At 39.5% G+C, this 21593-nt stretch overlaps 1 protein-coding gene across 1 annotated transcript in view; it reads left to right on the top strand.

Moving 5' to 3' along the window:
• LOC136882312 (ribonuclease P protein subunit p38) overlaps positions 1–21593 on the top strand; it is a 107472-nt gene that overhangs the window by 33883 nt on the left and 51996 nt on the right. The window contains exon 3 of the mRNA XM_067154890.2: positions 12866–12991. Coding sequence (XP_067010991.2) covers positions 12866–12991 — 126 coding nt within the window. The remainder of the gene's footprint in view (positions 1–12865; positions 12992–21593) is intronic.

The following is a 21593-nucleotide window of genomic DNA, read 5'->3' as shown; positions in this document are numbered from 1 at the left end:
GCCATGGAGGGAAGAAAAGTAAAATTTGTGCAACAGTATTTCTCGCCACAAATGAAGATGGATCTGACAAACTTCCTCCACTTGTGATAGGAAATCGAAGAATCCGAGGTGTTTTAAGAGTGCAAAAACAAAACCTATGGAATACGAATCCAATGGAACAGTGGTTGGAAAAACTGAAAAAGAAACAGAAGAAGATCCTTCTTCTTATGGATCGATGTGCAGCACATCCACCTCAAATCGTTCTGGAGAAAGTCCGAGTGGAATTTTTCCCTCCTAACTGTACCAGTGTTCTACAACCGCTTGATTTGGGCATCATTGCAAATGTCAAAGTGCATTATAGAAAATTGCTGGTTCAACATTTAATAACACTGAGTGATGCAGGAAATGAACCTCTCTCCATTAATTTGCTACAAGCAATGGATTTTATTTCGGCTGCCTGAAAGCAGGTGTCTTCCTCCACAATCAGCAACTGTTTCCCCAAAGCTGGTGCCTTACTAGAAGAGGCTGTCTCTAATGATCCGGCTATGAGCTAACGCTACCAGAGGGTGGAGAATTCGATACTTTTGTGCATTTCGATGATAATCTGGTTGTATGTGGAGAACTACCGGATGAAGAGATTATTGCTGACGTTTGCCAACAACGCGGCGGTGATGGACCAGCAACAAGCGATAGTGACATTGGAGGTGAAGATAACGACTTGAATCTTGACCCCTGAACTGTGTGAAGTGTTAAGTGCAATCGAAGTGTGTAGGTGTTACATCAGTGCGAAAAGTTATAGTGAAAATGCTTTGAAATCATTACTAAGTTTTCTAAAGGAGGTTTATACTCTTAATGCTAGAAAAGTGAAACAAGCCAAACTATCTTATTTCTTTAAAGCTGAACCAAGTTCAAAATAATATTTTCTGTCTTAATGTATTTATTATTTGCAAGGATTTACACATTCTACTGGTTTTTCAGTAAATATGTGATGTATTGCATAAGTCGGATTTCTAAGTAATTCTGAGTTACAAGTAGTTTTTTCTCTTCCCCTTGATATACGTATAAGTCAGGTTCAACTGTAATAGTAATCTCACAGATAAAATAATAATAATATGGACATCATAATAATAATAATAATAATAATAATAATAATAATAATAATAATATCACAGATGCAATAATAATAATAAAATACAGATATTACCTTGTAACGGGATTTGAACCGTTATAGTACTCGATTATAAACTTGAAAAATTCGAAGTACTAGAAAGAAGAATTATAAGAAAAATATTAGGCCCTCAAAAAACTACAGAATTTTGGAAATTAGAAAGTAATAACGAAATTTATCAGACCGTAGAAAACATATCTATACGGAAGACAATAGACTAACCAAAAAGATCTTGATGTATCTTTGGAAGATAAAAAATCAACAACCACCTTGATTCGAGAGATCAAAAAAAGACTTGGAAAGAAACATCAGAGAAGAAGAAGTAATGGAAAGAGAAATTTTCAGGAAGAAAGTTTTAAATATGGAAGGATTCCAAGAAAGGGAGGCAAAGAAAACCGGCACAATGTGGTCTGAAGAAAGAAAAAAGAACATAGTGAAACAATGAAGGAATATTGGAAGAAAAGGAAGGAACAACAACAACAAAGGATGAAGAATTGAAATTGGAACATGATCCCTAGTAGGCTCTAACACAAGAAGAAGAGAAAGCCAAGAATAGTATAATCATAATAATAAAATGTTCTAGTCAAATAGCATGCATTATCTTGGTGGGAGCTGAAGAAAAGCTGAAAAACATAGGCGCATTGACATGAAGAAAACTGACAACCTCAAGGCACAGACTCAAACAACCTTGAAGCTTGAAGAACGGATGAGTTCAGTAAACAATTCAGGAATAATCGATATTGAATCACAGTGGAGTGTCCTAAAGAATGTTCTCATTGATACTCCAGAAACCCAGACATTGGATATTCAAGCAGCCCAAAGAAGCAGCAATGGATAACAGATAAAATGTTACAACTTGTGGAAGAAAGACAGAAAATGAAGTAGAGGGATAAAGATCAGTATGAAGAGTTGAACAGGGTAGTGTGGAGAAAGGCAAAAAAACTTTGACTGGTAGAAAGATGCAGAGAAATAGAATATCTCCAGGAGAAACATGACTTCAATCTCTATAAGAAAATCAAGAACTTGTGAGAAATATTGCAGGCCATATAAAGCTATACAGAGGCATGCCAATAGCGTGCATTATCTCAGTGGGAGTTAAAGAAATGGGGAAGTGCTGGAAGGAGTATATTGAGAATCTACAACCTGTGACAATAAAGTTCGGTGAATAGTCCTGTACTATCAACATAGATGAACAATGCACAACAGTGAACTTACTGTCCTTCGAAATAGTCCACTCCCATAACTATACACTGCTGAGATCGGCGATACATGTCCTGGAAACTTTGCAAGAAGGCTTCCTTTGGGATGGTGTTCAAAAGCCTTGTCACGTTTCGTTGGATGTCAGGAATATCGTCAAATCTCTTTCCTTTCAAAGTGAATTTGATGCGTGACTTTTCGGCTCTGACCTTTTTCCGACAAGGGGATCCCGGAGAAGGCCATTCTATGCTTTGCCGTTTCGTTTCAGGGTCGTACCTGAGACACCAGGTTTCATCCTCAGTGACAATACAGTTCAGAAAATTTGGTGTCCCATCTGCCGTTTCGAAAAAATCCTGTGAAGCCTCTAAACATGCCTGCTTCTGATCATCAATTAAGTGATGTGGCACAAGACGAGAACACATTTTCCTCTTCCCTAACTTCTGGGTAACGATTTGTCGCACGGATTCTCGGTTAATATGCAGTTCATCCACTATCATGCGCACAGTCAATCGCTGATCATTCGTGATTAATGTCCTCACCTTCTCAGTGTTTTCGTCACTGACAGCGGTCGCCGGTCTTCCACTACGGGGCTTGTTAGAAACACTTTCCCGGCCTCCTCGAAAATTTGGGTGAACCACTCGTACACACACTTCAAGGATAGTGCTTGATCTTCATAAACACGTACCAGCATTGCATGCGTTCCTTTTGGTGTCTTGCCAAGCTTAAAACAAAACTGCACATTGATCTTTTGGTCGTTCATGTTCCTGTTTGCAATTCAGAACCAACGCACTAAACACGCACTGTGTCAAGCAGGTCTTACACAGCACACACATGATGCTCAACTGAACAACGTTGGGAGCAGGTGGTCAAAACCTGTTACTACGCAGGTGCAGCGTTGTGTGTCGCCAGTGTTGCTGGATCGACCGTTCTGACTTCATTCACCGAACTTTATTGTCACAGATTGTATTTAACGATGTGCAGCCAGACAAACCACCCTGTATTGAAGAATGCAGCGAAGCAAGTCCTGACGTAACATAGGTAGAAGTATTGTATGCAATCAAGCTTCTTAAGAAAGGTACAGGTGTGGATTTGGACAAGATATATGCAGAAATTTTCAAACTAATTGCTCAAGGTGATGGTAGAGACCTAAACCTGCTAACTGCACTATTCAGTGCAGTATATAAGGCTGGGAGAATTCCATCCAACTGGTGAAAATCAACTTCTTTTTTTTTTTTTTACATACTTAAAAAAGCCTAGTGCATCGCGTTGTAATGATTATCGCATGATCAGCCTAATATCCCATGTCTTAAAGGTATTTCTACCTATCATCCACACTCATATCTATGTGAAAGGAAAACGCGAAACTGGTCCTATTCAGTTTGGTTTTAAAAACAGACTGGAAACTCGCGAGGCTCTTTACTCTCTCAATGTTTTGACTCAGAGATACCTGGATATGGATGTCGACGTGTACATATGCTTCATCGACTACCAAAAAGCTTTCAGTTGCATATCATATGCAAAACTTGCTGAGATTTTTAAAAAAACTACTGGTGTTGATGCTGGTGATCTATGTATCATCACCCAGCTCTACTGGAACCAAACAGCAGAGGTCAAAATAGAGGGAGAGACAACTGAGGATGTAGCTATACGAAAAAGTTTGCAAGACAGCTTTGTCCTGTCTCCTTTCCTTTTTAATATCCACTCTGAGGCTGTGTGTAGAGAAGCTGTCGAGAATGTTAACCTAGGGATGAGGATAAATGTCAATTTTATTAATAACATTCACTCTGCTGTGGTACCATTGTGTTAGCCACTGACCTTGCTGATCTTCAAAATAAATTATTAATAACATTGTCAGTGCAGCATTTGGTCTGTTCATGAATATTGGCAAGACCAGCTGATTGTATGTACCTGCCTGGTGGCCATGATCATTAAGGTGTCAAGTCTGTATGTTTGACACCGTGGTTAGCCAGTTTGAGTCCCATTGGGATAAAGCATTTCACCATTAGAATGTTGGCTGGCAGGGTAGGAGAGGCAGTGGTATACAATTTAAAATCACTAGATTGCGTGCCAAAAGAATGAATTAAATTCCAAAGCTCTCCGTAATATTCATATGGAGTGGGGGCATATGATACCGTTGTTGGGGATTCGTCTGTTGGATGGAGATATTGAGCCTTGAACAAACCCCTTAGTGCTATTCAACAGGAGTAGGCTATGTGCCAGCACCAGGTTTCTCCCTTTCCCTTCCTGCTATCATATATCTCATCATTCATTTCATCTCATTAACTCCTTTCATGAGTTTTGATGTCAGTATGAGCATCTGGTCATAAAAATTCGCTACGAAGATTTATCTCATAGAGAAGCAGGATAAGGGTTGGGCATATATGCGTGTGAATATTCCATGTATTGAATTTACCTGTATAATTTCCTCCGTCCCGCATGTGTAATATTCCCACCCCTAATTTTGAAATGGAAATTTGGGGTAAAATAAACAATTGCATAATTTTTCCACCATGATCAGCCTATATAAAAGTTTTCCAACATCAGTGTATTTTCTATTTATTAATTTTTTTTGCAGAATGTCCGGTTATGAAAACATCTGTTGTTTCATTGACCAATAATCAGTTTGTAGGTGACAACTGAGAAATTCAAGTTGCAGCACTTGGCAAGCTACACATACGCGTCACTAGTACGTTTTGTGTAGTAGACCAGTCTTTGTGCTGATCATAAGTGCAGGATGCTTAACAGTAATCGACCCCCTGTGGATGGGAAACGCAGATGAAGAATACACCCGCAGTATCCCCTGCCTGTCATAAAGGGGCGGTCAACGGATGCTGAATTTTGAACCATGAGATTTCCCGTGATTAGTACTATCACTTGAGGAACACCATGAGTCAACTTTTTTTGTGATTAGTACCACTATGTAAGGAATACCATGGGTCTGTGAGTGAATCACTAGCGGTTTACAGTACCCGTCTATAGTATCTGCCACTATGTTGGAGGCTTCCCTCTGTCCTGGTTCGGTTGGAACACCCCAAGGAGAAAAAAAGAAGCTACACTCGCTGGGGTGTTTCAGCGTCTGGTTGTGGACATCATGGGTCTGCGTTTCGAGGAACACCACAGGTGTGGACGTTGCCTGTGATTAGTACCACTGTATGAGCGTCGCCGTTGGTTTGCATTGCCTGTGAATAGTACCCACTATGTGAGGAACACCACAGGACAGTACAGACCTCTGTGATTAGTACCACTATGTGAGGAACACCATGCGTTTGCGTTGCCTATGAGTGGTACCATTATGCGAGAAACACCATAGGTCTGCATTACCTGTGCATAGTACATTTCTTGTGAGTATTACAACAATGTGAGGAACACCATGAGTCTGCATTACTTGTAGTTAGTACTGCTACATGAGAAATACCATGGTTCTACTTTACTAGCAATAAGTACCATTATGAGGGGCCATTGACCTGGATTTTGGAGCTCTTTAGACAACAGTGATAGCGTTTACAGAAAATAATTGCAATTATGCTGCAGCATATGAGTGTCTATAATCTATCAGCTTCATTGTCCGTATTAATAATTTGAGCACACAAGCATGAAGGGTGAGTTTTCCACCTAATCACCATACTGAAACAGTGGTGGATTCTATGGGTATATTAGATTCAAAATTAAATTTTCATAATTTTCCCTCCCCCATTTTTGAAAGAAGTGGGAAAATTCTGCAAGTAAATATGGTGGGTTTTTTTTTTTTACTTATATCTTGTTATCTAATTTTACGAAAAGTATTGATTAGGTAGAAAACTCACCCTTCATACTTGTGTGCATGTGAGTTTTGTGTAGTAGAATGAACAGTTCCTGTGTGCCCGGAAGATAGCCTCATCATTTAGGAGACCAAAATCAGGCCATTATCCAGAAATTGAAAAAGAACTGTTAACATGATATGTAACAGAATTAACACTTTCAACTTTCTCCATATTTTAACATGGATCCTGGCTGTGAACTGGGTCTTTTTGCTAATTTTTAACACGTTATTATGGAACAGTGAAACATATTACATGCCTGATTTTTGTACCGTATGAAGGTGTCAACCATCCAAAAGGATGATGTTAATCAACAAGTGAATATCTGAAGTAATTTAATTATACTAGTCTTATGAAAAACATGAAAAAACTAGTACAGAAAATTTTTTTTACATTGAGATTATACTGATAAGCTTGCTCAGACAATAAAAAAATAATCATTTAATGCGACTACTTAGGCCACAAATAAACACAAATGCAGTGGAATAAAATATTTACCTATTTAGGAATAGTTTGTTTTTGTATGGTAGTCCTGAAAACATTGGACTATACACAGTCCTACTTTGCACTCCTTGCACCACCATCTACTCTCTTTTCTGACGCACTTACCACTTTCCTTCTTGCCCCTGTCTGAGCATACCTTGCAATAACAGGTAGACTTACTTGACTTATTTCCTTTAATTCCATGTGGAACATAGGGCCTCGACGAAATTTCTCCAGCTTAACTCCAGCAATCTCCTTATCTATGGTTCTCTTCCAGGTAATCCTCGGTCTGCCTTGCCTGCGACTACCTTGTGGATTCCAACTCAATGCCTGCCTTGTGATACTCTCTTGTTGTCTTCTCAGGGTGTGCCCAATCCATCTCCATTTTCTTCTCATTATCTGTTCCTGTATGGGACTTTGACTTGTAGCCTCCCAGAGGTCTTTGTTTGAGATAGTTTTTGGCCACCATATTCTCATAATGTACCTCAAATGCCAATTTATAAAAGTCTGTAACCTTGTGGTAATGTCTTTGGTCACTTTCCAGGTCTCACTTCCATACATTAACACAGATTTAACATTTGAGATGAATATCCTTAGCTTTGTTTTTATACGAATGTGAGGGGATCTCCATCTTGGTCGTAACTGTGCAAAAGCTCCTTTGGCTTTATTTATACGACTCACCACATCTCTAAAAGCACCTCCATCATGGCTTACCATGCTTCCTAAGTAGCAAAATTCCTCTACCCTTTCTATATCCATTCCCTCTATAATCAAGTTGCAATTGTTGCAATGTTTTATGCGCATTTCTTTAGTCTTTTAGTTATTAATCTTTAAGCCTACTTCTTTAGCTTCTATTTTTAAGTCATTCAGTTTGATTTCCATGTCCCGAAAACATTCTGCAAGAAGACAGAGATCATCCACATAATCCAGTTCTTCCAATCTGTTATTTAATCCCCACTGAATGCCACGCTTTCTATTCGTTGCCGCTCTCAGCATACAATACAGTGTCATGGTAAACAAGATTGGCGACAGTAGACATCCTTGTCTTACTCCAGATTTTACAGCAGTAGGTTCAGACAGCTTCCCTTTATGTTCTACTTGACAAGTATATCCATCATACATAGCCTGTGTAAGACGGACTATCTTTTGTGGAATTCCGAACTTTTCCATAGCCTTCCCCATTTTCCTCCTGTTGATAGAGTCAAAGGCTTTTTCAAAATCAATGAAAAGTATATACAGAGATGTCTGATACTCAGCAAATTGTTCAATAATTAGCCTTAGTGTGTTAATCTGATCCACAGTAGACCGACCTTCTCTGAAACCTGCCTGTTCTTGACATAGTCTCCTGTCAACGGCTATGCTTATTCTGTTCAGTATGATCTTGACATCACTTTTCTCCCATATGAGGCAACGTTATTCCCCTCCAGTTATTGCAATCTGAGAGGTCAGGTGGTGGTGGTGATTATTGTTTTAAGAGGAAGTACAACTAGGCAACCATCCTCTATATAACACTAATCAGAGAGAAAAATGGAAGGGATCCGACACTTCGAAAAATGAAAATATCGGCCAAAGGAAGACAAGGGCCACGAAGGGCGTGAAAATGAAAGACTTCCTAGCCCTCGCAAACCTAATAGCGTCGGGGTCGGAAAAGAACAAGAGTTGACCAAGGGAGGTCGGATAGGATAGATGAAAGTGAGGAGCCTGGAACAAGTAAGTGGAAGCAATGTCAGGACTCAGCTGAGGGCCCTGTGGTCGCCAACCCACGCTCCACAGTTCAGAGCCCCTGGGGCCCCTTTTAGTCACCTCTTACAACAGGCAGGGGATACCGTGGATGTTATTCTACTGGCCCCACCCACAGGGGGGGGCTGAGAGGTCACCCTTCTTTGGTATCTTAATGAGGACACCCTTCTTCCACTCCTCAGGGAGGTGTTCTTCGTTCCATATTAGTGTTAGAAGTGGCTCCATGATTTCTGCTGTTAAATCTGGATCTACCTTTAGGGCTTCTGGGATAATGTTGGCTACACCTGGTGCTTTGCCATTCATTTGTTTCACTGCTTGTTCAATCTCTTGTCATGTTGGTGGTTCTAACGAGATGTCTGGATCCTCCAAAATGGTTTCAACTTCTTCAGTTCTCGATTCCTCACCAAGATTAAGTACTTCCATGAAGTGATGTCTCCATCTTTCCAATTGTTGTGTCTCAGATGTCAAGGCTACTCCATTTGCATCTCTGACTGGTTTGTGCCCTGAAAAGTTCCTCCTCGAAAGCTTTCTCGTAATGGCATGTACTTCTTTGATGTTGCCGACTCTTGCTGCTTCTTCTGCTTGTGTTGCCAGTTGGTCTGTAAACACTTGTTTATCTCTCCTCACTTTCTTCTTAACCTCCTTGTCGGCCTCCCTGTATTTTTCCATTGCTACTGCTTTCTGGTTTCTTGTTCTATTGGAGTTGACAATTGCCTTGCACTCTCTTTGCTTTTGGATTGATTCCCAAGTGTCATCCGATACCCATTCTTTCCTCCCTGGCTCTGTAGCCCACTATCTCTTCACATGTGTCATGAAAGAGTTCTTTGACTGTGTTCCATTTGGTATTTACATCTTCATTTGATTATTTGGCAAGGGCTTCAAACCTGTTCTTCAAATGTACCTTAAATTCATTTTGCACTTCAAGTTTCCCAAATTTCCCAGAGCTGAAACGTTTCATTCGTACTGCTGCCTGTTTTACTGGTGCTGCCACCTTCAATCTAACATCAGCAATCATAAGGTGATGGTCGCTGCCTACATCTGCTCCACGTTTATTCCTCACATCTAAGAGTGAATGTCTCCATCTTTTACTTATCGCCAAGTGATCAATTTGGTTTTCTGTGCAGAGATCAGGTGACACCCATGAGATCTTGTGGCAGTTCTTATGTGGAAACAATGATCCACCTATAACCAATCCAAAATTACTGCATAGGTCTATGAATCTCTGACCATTATTATTTTCTTCTCCTATTCCGTGTCTACCCATGATGATTTCTCTTCCTTCATTTTCATTACCGATTTTTGCATTTAGATCTCCCATCAACACCACAATGTCCTTCTTCTTTATCCCTGCCAGTGTTGATGTCAGCCTATCATAAAACTCCTCCTTCTCTTCCTCTTCTGCTACCTCTGTTGGCGCATAGCACTGTACTATGGTGGTCACAGGTCTAACTTTGGTTCTTATTCGTACAGTAATTATCCTGTGCATTACAGGGGTCCATTCCATTATGCTACTTTTTGCTTTCTTCGTGAGTAAGACACCTACTCCACTTGAATGCTGATCATTTTCTTCTCTTCCAGAGTAAATGAAGACACCCCCCTCTTCTGTCCTCACCTCTCCGTAGCCTGTCCATCTTGTTTCACTCAACCCAAGTATCTCCAGTTTATACCTTTTCATTTCTGCCATTACTTTCCTCAGTCTGCCAGTTTCTTACATAGTTTTAACATTCCAGAATCCAATTCGTGTTCTGTATTTCATTGCAAAAGTCGTCTCCATAAAATCCGGCCGGTATAAATTTCGTCTGGTTTCTGTAATAAGTTTAATTCAGGTGTGCGAGTTATTAGCCCACAGCACCCTAAGTCCAGTGGAGGGGCTGCCTCCTGTCTGCGCTAGACCGCAGGATTTTTCTGTAGGAGTTATCTCCCTTAGCCTTTAAAGATCCCTCTTTACCACAAGGCAGTGGTTTCTTCTTTATTTATCCCCAAGATGAAGGGTTGCCTCATCCGCCAGCTTCGCCGTACCAAAGGACCCCTTCTCTGCCGTTGCTGCCGTTGAGGTCTTCACCAGAGCCCCATTAGCTGTCACTTTTCAGGGTTACTGTAGGGCCTTCACATCTACCGTAGCGGTCATGGGGCACACACAGTCCCCACTGTACATCACCCCTACAGGCAATCCCCTACTTCATGCCGTTGCCCACTTCCCACAATGTGGACGAGGGGTTAGCCTTGTGGGAGGCAATAACGAGTAGCATTCACTTTATTGTTCGTTGGAGGAACCTTTTCTAGAAAATGGCGAACAAAAGTCCTGTCAACACTGGGGGAGGGAGTAGGTTCCAGCCTTGAGATATCTCCTCCTCCTTTAGCTGCTAACCGCGAACTGATCACTCTCATGTAATCCACAAGAGATGTCTCTGATTTTGAGATCTCTTTATATAGAATGAAACCATTCACAACAGACATAAGGAACAAATGGAAGAAGAGCTCTTTTCACGATTTCATTGTCTTCCATGCAAATGGGTAATAACTGTTCAGTTGATCTGCTCTATCAACACCAGTTTTATGTATATTGTAATCGATGAGTACATCAGGCTTTGGTTTCTGTACGACACCACCCTTCGATCTACCAGAAACAAGTGTAGTGGAAGCCTTATGTTTTGTTGAAAGGCATAAAACATCCCGCTTGCTCTTCCACTTCACAGCAAGAAGGTGCCCTTTCCTCAAAAAATATCATCTCATCCTTCTTCAATTTCTTTGTCTTGAACGTTGGTGGTAAACCCTTCCTGTTTTTCATGACAGTTCCAACAGCCAGAGTTTTCTTTTGCCACAGCATATTCAGTAGGGAGGGGCTACTATAGTACCTGTCCATATAAATACAGTGGCCCTTACTGAAAAACTGTGAGCATAATCTATCTACAAGAGCCTGAATGCTGTTGTCAACGTTCCCTGCGGATCCTGTATATATTTCACAATTCAGTACGTAGCCTGTTGCCGCATCACAAAGTACATACATTTTCATACCGTACTTATTGGACTTATTCTTCATATAAACCCTAAACCCTACTCGACCACGGAAGGGACATATAGCCTCATCTCTTGTTAGGTTCTCATATAGCTGAAAACTGGCAATGCATTTGTGCACAAAAAAAATCAAAGAAAGGCCTGAGTTTATGTAGTGGGTCAAGATTAGGTTCCCCCTTCTTGATGAAGGTGGCATTGTCATTTAGGTGCAACATAAATAAAATTCCGGAAAATCTATCACGCCTCAACAATCGACTGGCAAATCCTGTCCGATAAAAGGGATCAGTAGACCAATAATCACTAAGTTTGGGTAGCTTCACCACACACATATGCAAAATTGTTGCAAAAAACCAATAAATTTTGTGAAGTTTTACTGCAGACCACCGGTGCCACATAGAATTTTCCTTCAGTTTGCCCTGACATTTCATTGCCACAATTGTCGTACCTGCATATCTGTTAGTTTCTGTTTTTATATTTTTGATCACATCATCACTAAAAAAAATCACTGAAACAATCCATTTCGTCACTCCCCACGCAAAACTGAGTAGAACCGGATGCCAACTGGAAGACAGGTAGCTGTGGTTGGTCATCTGTTTCTGACCATTCATCATCAGGTTCAGATGATCTAGCAGATGTTCCCGGCACAGGTGAATCATCAGCCTGCGTCTCTTCGTCTAAACGAAAAAAATAAACCCAAATTTCTGTAGGCGAAGTATTTCTATCGTTTGTATTCGGAGTAAAATAATACAGCTAAACAGTTACGTTCCAAAGTGACGTAATAAATAAAAATCTTACCTGAACTATCGCTTGATACGTTATCCGGTTCGTAAGCAGGGTCGTCATCACTTTCATCCATCTCTGAACCTGCTTCTGATAAAATATTCAAAATATCACTATCATTGAGCCGGCGTGAAGACATGTTTACACAGTAACACAGCTGACAGCATGACAGATTTGGTGCACGCAGCACACGACACACCGAGTGCTTTGGTAGAGGTCACGGCAAGGAGAAAATGTCATGTTTATCGTTTCAGTTTGAAATTCTCGGTAACTGCTGCATTCGAGTGGTCACTAGATGAACTATTACCTCCAACCAAGGGACGGGAACCGCCCGTGATACATGCAGCTGGATATAAACACACGAGAAAATCACGCCCGTATCACATACGGGTGCCGTCCAGAAGCAGGACAGCAGCGCGCCCGTATCCCGTACGGGCATAGTGTTAAAAGTGTTAAGAAACAACAGCTTTCAGTTTCACACAAAATGTTACTGTTAAAGGTGCTGGAGATTGCAGAGGAAAACAATAGGTGATTCCATAAAATAAAAACCATCTGTCAAGTTTGTACTTCTTTCGGTACCAGTCGGTACCTAAGATGTTCAGTTCATGCCACACATCACATTTCAGAAACACCCTTCTTGCATGATCCCATTCTTGTGTTAGCCGTCCTGGTGGTAGAAGTTAAGTGTGCTTCTCTCTTGTTTTAGTGTGCTGGCACCTCTGAGAATCCCAAGAAGCCTTCCCTTACACAAAGTTCAACACTTGTCCTGGGAAGAGGTTAAGAAAGCAAGAAAAGTTTTGAGGGACATACCTCCGGAGAAGAAAGCTCTACGGTAACATTTGGTCATCTCCTGTTTAGTGAATAACTACAAAATTAAGATAATGATGATAAATAGGGGACAGTTTTCTATATTTATATCATGTAGTCTTGTATTTTCAAACGTTTCCAAGCATATAAATGCATATAGTTTGTTTTTAGTTTTGTGGCATAATTTGAACAAAATCTCATATAACAACATATTTTGGTCATTTTCATTTGAATTTCATTTTATAATAATCGGAGTACCAGTAAGCTCTAGAAATTATTTTTCAGGGTAGACTGGGGTATAATTCTACTAAAGAACCATTGAAAAGTAGTGTATGGAACGTTTCTAGCAGGTAAGAGCTATTGTTTGCTGGTTGGATCAATTCCTGGAAACCGGGCTACTGTTTACACAGAAGCAGAGGCAATTTTGCAGTTGTTTGTCGTTCATATCTCTCCTTCACCCTTTCCTCTTCCTCCAATACACTGAATGACCTTGGTTATTGGTTATTGAGGGGGCTGCAGTCATTCAGTTGCTCTCAATATGCCTAGAACAAAAGTCTCAGTTAGTGAGATGTAGCAAAGTTTTGTTTGCAAGTTCAGTGAAAACAAATTCAGTACAGATCCTATAAATTTTGTGAAGTAAAAGTTACTGCCAAAAAATGCTTCATTGTGCTACAACACTGTAATACAGGGTACTGAGAAACATAAGAAATGTGCAACTAGACATTCTGCACTCGAAAATAGGCAATGTCTGCTGTCAAAAATCACTTGATTTGCAAATGAGGTGTCCACCTCAGTGGCAAATGGTACACTAAAATACATTATCATCAAGCACTAAATTTTAAATTAACAAGAAAAGAAGACATTTTCCTAAAATACAGTATTATACAATTTACACTTAAAATTTTTCTATTAAACACATACGAGTAGCTCATCCTTAATAAATTTATATTATTTATAAAATTCTACTCATAATATCTTCTGTACTTATGAACATAATCAACTCATATACAGTGTGTGAAATTACTTCAAATAATACTATACAACTACTATAAGATTAAATTTACCTTGCATTTAATTTTTTTTTTAATTTTAATTTTTTTTGACAATTGCAGTTTTCATCTAAACAGTGTTATGAAAAATACATAAATTGACAATTGCATTTTTCACCTAAACAGTGTTATGTGGCTGAAGATGCTGATAATATGCGAAACATGTACCACTTTTAACCATTAAGTTGCCTTAGGCAATCATTTTATTGACTAGGTAGAAAATAAATAAATACTTAGTTGTTAATCCTCCTCTGCGAACCATGTGACCTTGCCACGGTGGGGAGGGTTGCGTGTTCCAATGAAGATAGCCAAGCCGCAGGTGCAACCATATCAGATGGGTATCTGTTGAGAGACCAGACTAACGAATGGTTCATTGAATGGGAGGTAGCAGCCTTTCGGTAGTTGCAAGGGCGGCAGTCTAGATGATTGACTGATACGGCCTTGTAATAATACTCAACATGGCTTAGCTGTGTTGATAATGCTACACGGCTGAAAGCAACGTTAACTACAGCCGTAACTACCTCCCGAGGACATGCAGCTCTCTCTGTATGAATGATGTACTGATGATGGCTTCCTCCCGGATAAAATATTCCGGAGGTAAACTAGTCCCCCATTCGGATCTCCGGGTGGGGACTACACGAGAGGGGGCGATCATCAGGAAGATGGATACTGACATTCTGCGAGTCGGAGCGTGGAATGTTAGAAGTTTGAATCGTTGTGGTAGGTTAGAGAATCTGAAAAGGGAGATGGATAGGCTAAAGTTAGATGTAGTTGGTATAAGTGAAGTACGTTGGCAGGAAGAACAAGATTTTTGGTCTGGCGACTACCGAATTATCAACACAAAATCAAACAGGGGAAATGCAGGAGTTGGTTTAATAATGAATAAGAAAATGGGGCAGCGGGTAAGCTACTATGACCAGCATAGTGAAAGAATTATTGTCGTCAAGATAGACACCAAACCAATGCCCACCACAATAGTGCAGGTCTATATGCCTACTAGTTCAGCGGATGATGAAGAAATCGAAAGAATATATGAGGAGATAGAAGATTTAATACAATATGTAAAAGGTGACGAAAATCTAATTGTGATGGGAGACTGGAATGCAGTGGTAGGTGAAGGAAGAGAAGGTAGTACAGTAGGAGAATTTGGATTGGGACAAAGGAACAAAAGAGGAAGTCGGCTGGTTGAATTCTGCACTGATCATAATTTAGTCCTTGCCAATACTTGGTTCAAACACCACAAACGACAGCTGTATACGTGGATGAGACCTGGAGACACTGGAAGGTATCAAATAGACTTCATTATGATTAGGCATAGATTCAGAAACCAGGTGTTGGATTGCAAAACTTTCCCAGGAGCAGACGTGGACTCTGACCACAACTTGTTGGTCATGAAATGCCATCTGAAGTTGAAGAAATTGAAGAAAGGAAAGAATGCAAAAAGATGGGATCTAGACAAGTAGAAAGAAAAGAGTGTGAGGGATTGTTTCAAGGAACATGTTGCACAAGGACTAAATGAAAAGGCTGAAGGAAACACAATAGAGGAAGAGTGGAGAGTCATGAAAAATGAAGTCAGTAGGGCTGCTGAAGAAATGTTAGGAAGGAAGGAAGAAAAGATCAACTAAGAATCAGTGGATAACTCAGGAGATACTAGACTTGATTGATGAACGACGAAAATACAAGAATGCTAGAAATGAAGAGGGCAGAAAAGAATACAGGCGATTAAAGAATCAAATGGATAGAAAGTGCAAGATAGCTAAGGAAGAATGGCTGAAGGAGAAGTGCAAGGATGTCGAAGGCTGTATGGTCTTTGGAAAGGTAGATGCTGCATACCGGAAAATCAAGGAAACCTTTGGAGAAAGGAAATCTAGGTGCATGAATATTAAGAGCTCAGATGGAAAGCCACTTCTAGGGAAAGAAGACAAAGCAGAAAGATGGCAGGAGCATATCCAACAGTTGTATCAAGGTAACGATGTAGATAATTTGGTTCTGGAACATGAAGAGGCTGTTGATGCTGATGAAATGGGAGACCCAATTTTGAGGTCAGAGTTTGACAGAGCTGTGAGTGACCTAAATAGGAACAAGGCACCTGGAATTGATGACATTCCCTCTGAATTACTGACTGCCTTAGGAGAAACCAGCATGGTAAGGTTATTTCATTTAGTGTGCAGGATGTATGAGACAGGAGAAGTCCCATCCGATTTTCGGCAGAATGTTGTTATACCTATTCCCAAGAAAACCAGTGTTGACAGGTGTGAAAACTACCGCACCATTAGTTTAGTATCTCATGCCTGCAAAATTGTAACACGTAGTATTTACAGAAGAATGGAAAAACAAGTTGAAGCCGAGTTGGGAGAAGATCAATTTGGCTTCAGAAGAAATGTAGGAACACGTGAAGCAATCCTGACTTTACGTCTGATCTTAGAGGATCGAATCAAGAAGGGCAAGCCCACGTGCATGGCATTCGTAGATCTAGAAAAGGCATTTGATAATGTTGATTGGACCAAGCTATTTATGATTCTGAAGATGATAGGGATCAGATACCGAGAACGAAGAATTATCTACAATCTGTATAAAAATCAGTCTGCAGTGATAAGACTCAAGGACTTTGAAAAAGAAGCAGCAATCCAGAAAGGAGTGAGGCAAGGCTGCAATTTGTCCCCTCTCCTTTTCAATGTTTACATAGAACAGGCAGTAAAGGAAATCAAAGAGAAATTTGGAAAGGGAATCACAATCCGAGGAGAGGAAATCTAAACCTTGAGATTTGCCGATGATATTGTTATTTTATCTGAGACTGCAGAAGATCTCGAGAAGTTGCTGAATGGTATGGATGAAGTCTTGGGTAAGGAGTACAAGATGAAAATAAATAAGTCCAAAACAAAAGTAATGGAGTGCAGTCGAACGAAGGCAGGTGATGTAGGAAATATTAGATTAGGAAATGAAGTCTTAAAGGAAGTAGATGAATATTGTTACTTGGGCAGTAAAATAACTAACGATGGCAGAAGTAAGGAGGACATAAAATGCAGGCTAGCACAAGCAAGGAAGAGCTTTCTTAAGAAAAGAAATTTGCTCACTGCAAACATTGATATTGGAATTAGAAAGATGTTTTTGAAGACTTCTGTGTGGAGCGTGGCATTGTAGGGAAGTGAAACATGGACGATAACTAGCTCAGAAAGAAATGTGGTGTTACAGAAGAATGCTGAAGGTGAGATGGATAGATCGAATCACAAATTAAGAGATACTGAATCGAATTGGTGAGAGGAGATCGATTTGGCTAAATTTAACGAGAAGAAGAGATAGAATGATAGGACACATCTTAAGACACCCAGGACTTGTTCAGTTGGTTTTTGAAGGAAGTGTAGCTGGTAAGAACGATAGGGGTAGACCAAGGTATGAATATGATAAGCAGATTAGAGCAAATGTAGAATGCAATAGTTACGTAGAAATGAAAAGGTTAGCACAGGATAGGGTGGCATGGAGGGCTGCATCAAACCAGTCTATGGACTGATGACTCAAACAACAATAGTTGTGAATACATCATGTGATGTCGAAAGAAGTTTTTATCGCTATAAGACGATACTCGGCGACAACATGAGAGGATTCTCATTCAACAACCTTACGATGCATGTTGTCATAAATTGCAACAATCCTGATAATGGAGACCAAATCAGGTATGAAAGCTTCATTCAAATAACATCTATTTTGTATATATCGTAAAACTGATTCAGTATTGAACAGTGTAAGTAACTGCAGTGTTTATGTTTTCCACAGAGTCCGTCCTTGCCTAGGAGTATGTAGTGTAACCTTAATGAGTTCATGAACTATTCAGCATTATAGGCGATTTTTAGGTTAAAAATTTGAGGAATTAAAACTATTTTAACTCAACAGTAATTGCAGCCTGTAGCAATTGTAATAAAAGTATTTTTCTATGTAATGTAGATGCTATTCATTAAGTCATATTTTGCATTTTAAGGTCATAAATGCATACATATTTCATACATTTTTATGTCTTAGAAATCCACCCCATAATAATAAAAGTTAATAAATATAGAACATATGTATTTTGTTATGTCATGTCTGGGCTATAACATATTCAGAGAACAAAACTTTTAGGAAATATACTGTTCTGTTTATGTTGGTAGTATTGTTTAGTTTGTAATTAACTGCTTCATTGTCTTCTTCTCCTTCTTCTTCTTCTTCTTCTTATTCTGCTTCTTCTTCTTCTTCTTCCTGATATATTTTTGCTTATGCAGGTTGCTCACAGAGCCTCTTCCAATCTTCTCTTTTCCCACAGTCTATCATTTATCACTGTCTCCCATTGTAAACCTCTCTGATTTAAGTCGTCCTCCACCTGATCCCTCCATCTTGTTCGCGGTCTTCCAATTGGTCTTCTTCCAGATTCTGTCTATTCCCGAGCTCTTCTTGGTAATCTTTCTTGTCCCATTCTTTTGATGCAGCCAAACCATTTCAGCCTATTTCTTTCCATAGTTTCCTTTACGGTGTTGATCTGTTGTGTGTTTTGTATTGTTTCACTTCTTAGCTTGTGCCTCCTTGTTTTACCCAAGATCCCTTGCAGAAAGTGCATCTCTGTCGCTTGTAATCCACTCAGAACTTTTTTTGTCCAAGACCAACATCCATAGGTTAATATTGGCAAATAATATGATATCATGATTTTTGCTTTGGTAGGTAATTTCCAGTTTCTAATTATGTTTGATAAACAGTAATAAAATTTTGAGCAATTTCCTATCTTCTCCAAAATTTCTTCCTTGATGTTTCCTTTCCCTGTTAGCTTATTTCCTAGGTATTTAAAAGCATCTCCACTTCTTTACGAATTTTTCCATTACACCTAACATCCTTCATTTTTTTGTTATCTCTACTTATTTTCATTACTTCACTTTTCATTGTCTGTGTCTACATAATAAATTAACTTTAATAGCTGTTTTTGCCATTTAACATTTTAAATATAATATGTAGCTATATTTTTTTAATTACAGAATAAGGAAAATATTAAAGGGGACATCTAAATTTAAATCATAGCAAAGATTTGCTCATTGCCTAAAACAGATGTAAATATGTCAGAGAATTAGAGACAGAAGTTTGGCACTTTGTGATATGTCAACACACATGCCATGGCACATAGCAGAGTCTTGGGCGATGTGCTGTTGTAGGTTAACTATGCCTTCTATTTGTACTATGTGAAGAGGAAAGTACATATCCAATTCCAGTCAAGTGTTGTTTACTGTGAGTCCAAATTCGCTAGGTGTTTATTTCATGACCTTCTTTTCAGTTCTAACTATCCATTGTTTCAGCTATTTTCTAGGCAAATCTATGGTTAATGCATGTTTTATTTCATATTAGTTAATGTGATGCATGGTGTGGGTTACTGTAGTCACATCCTGTGGGCAGTGGCTGAGTTGCGTTGTCTTGAGAACTGCTATAGGGGAAGAGTGGGCATCTCGGACATGACCCTCTTTGAGCTTTGAGGAGAGATTCTCACTGGAGGAACTGTGTGCAAATAGGGTAGCATCCTGCTTCACAGAATTTACCGAGCTCAGAACATTTTAAGCGAGACTCGAACTCCGCTGTCGGCATCCCTGAAAATGGTTTTCCATGTTTCCCATTTTTTTCACTAAGCAAATGTTAAGTTTCCCATTTTTCCACCAAGCAAATGCTGGCACTGGCCTTAATTAAGGCCATGGCCACTTCTTTCCCATTCCTAGCCTTTTCCTACCCCATCATCGTCATAAGACCCAACTGTGTTGGTGCAACGTAAAGCAAATTGAAAAGAAAAATTTCTTCAAGCATAAGGCTATTCACCGCCTGACATGGGCAGATAGGGGCTTCTTCTTCTGTCATCAGCATGCAGCTTGGTTTGGAACAGTTTGCCATGTCTCTCTGCTTTTAGCCTTCCTTTTGAGAGTGCTGTAAGTCAGGCAGCTGGTGCCTTCCATTATCTGGTTGATATACTCTAAATTCATAATTGTAGAGTTGTAGTGCTAAGTGATCTAAGTGCCAAAAAGTAGTTTTTGAGTAAAAGGATAAAAACAGTATACTAGTGAAAGGAAATGCATGTTTAAATTTATTTAGCAGTGAAGTCATTGCAAAACATGTACATCAATATTACCCAAAGGATTATAAGTGCAATTCTAGAAACAAAAGAGAAAAAGAAATTACAAAAATGAAAAAATGGAAATGATCTATGTCCGTCTAGTTGTTTCCTGCTAACTGAACTAAGGGCAGGGGGCGCTGAACATTAAACACGCAAAATATCATTGTAGTACTCCCTATTTTTCTCTTCGATGAACTCAAGCATATTGCGAATGTCTTCTTTTTGTCAGGCAATGGTTGCACTTTACGTAAGGCGGTTAGTTGAGCTGACAGAACATCATTGACAGTGATTCCTCTTCTCAACACACGGCATTTCTCCCATTCCACTATGTCACTGAAGGTGTTCTTCTTGTACATAACAAAACCGGGATTATCCTTGGTCACTCGTTTGCAGGACACTTGAATGTCCTTTGCTGTGTCAATATACATAGTTGATGCTTTGTTGAAATCGAAAAACTTTTCATTCATATCTAATACCGAATATGGTCTGGTAGGTCTTGCTGTAGTTATCACCTTCTTAATATCATTAAGGTCTGCATTTTCGAACGTTTTGCATGTTTTTCATTGAGAGCAAAATCTCTGTCTGACAATGAAAAGCTGTAGCCAGACAAGAGGAATTTGTGTTCAATGGTGTCAAAAATCCCAGAAACTATCAGTAAAATGTATAAAAATAGAAGCATCCTATTTTTTGTCTGTCCTGCACAGTTGTCACTCCATACACACAAATTCCTTTTGTAAGTTGTGAGTAGTCCCTAGTTTATGGCTTGCAACAGACAGGATGCCATCTGATTTCCTTCACGGCCGGACTGTCCCTCATGCCACACACACATAATTCCATCCGAAGTATCGGCAATGTGAATTCTGAAGTTGTAGCATGATAATTGGCGACTGTAATACATGCTACTGTGTGTTAGTTTAGGGAGTGAAGAAACCCGCAAATCCATTGTAATGGTGCATGTGGTGCTGTCTGGTAGTGTGCTGAGTGTAGCATCATCTTTCATTGCCTTAAATGCCCTCTCTGACTTCCTTTGTTGTATTTCTAAGTCAACTTTAGCTGACTTTGCTACAGATGAGTCTCTACTCCTTGTTTTCATGTGAAGTGAATCATAAGTTTTACAAGTGTCCACTCGAGGTCTCTTGAAAAACAGATTAGGGAAATCTTTCAGAAAGACCTTTCGATAAAACCTGTTCGACACGATACTTTCAAGGTACTTAATTTGGAAGACACTGAAGAGCCTATTTACGTTCAGTTCTGGATTCAAGTACTCTTTATGAGATTTAGTGTGATTGTAGTGGCTCTCTTCTCTTGAGAAGCTGTTAATACGGTTTCTTACTATCTGTCTGTCAAGATTAGAATATTTAACTAACTTGTTAGAACTCCCACGTTTATCCTTGAAAGTAGTCTCACCTCCTTTAATTCTATTAACAAGTGTTTTAATCTTTTGTGGAGATTTTGTAAATATTTCCATG

This window comes from Anabrus simplex, chromosome 1 (genome assembly GCF_040414725.1).
Source record: "Anabrus simplex isolate iqAnaSimp1 chromosome 1, ASM4041472v1, whole genome shotgun sequence".
NCBI lineage: Eukaryota > Metazoa > Arthropoda > Insecta > Orthoptera > Tettigoniidae > Anabrus > Anabrus simplex.
Note: the sequence above shows the minus strand (reverse complement) of the source record. Positions and strands in the feature narration are given on the sequence as shown.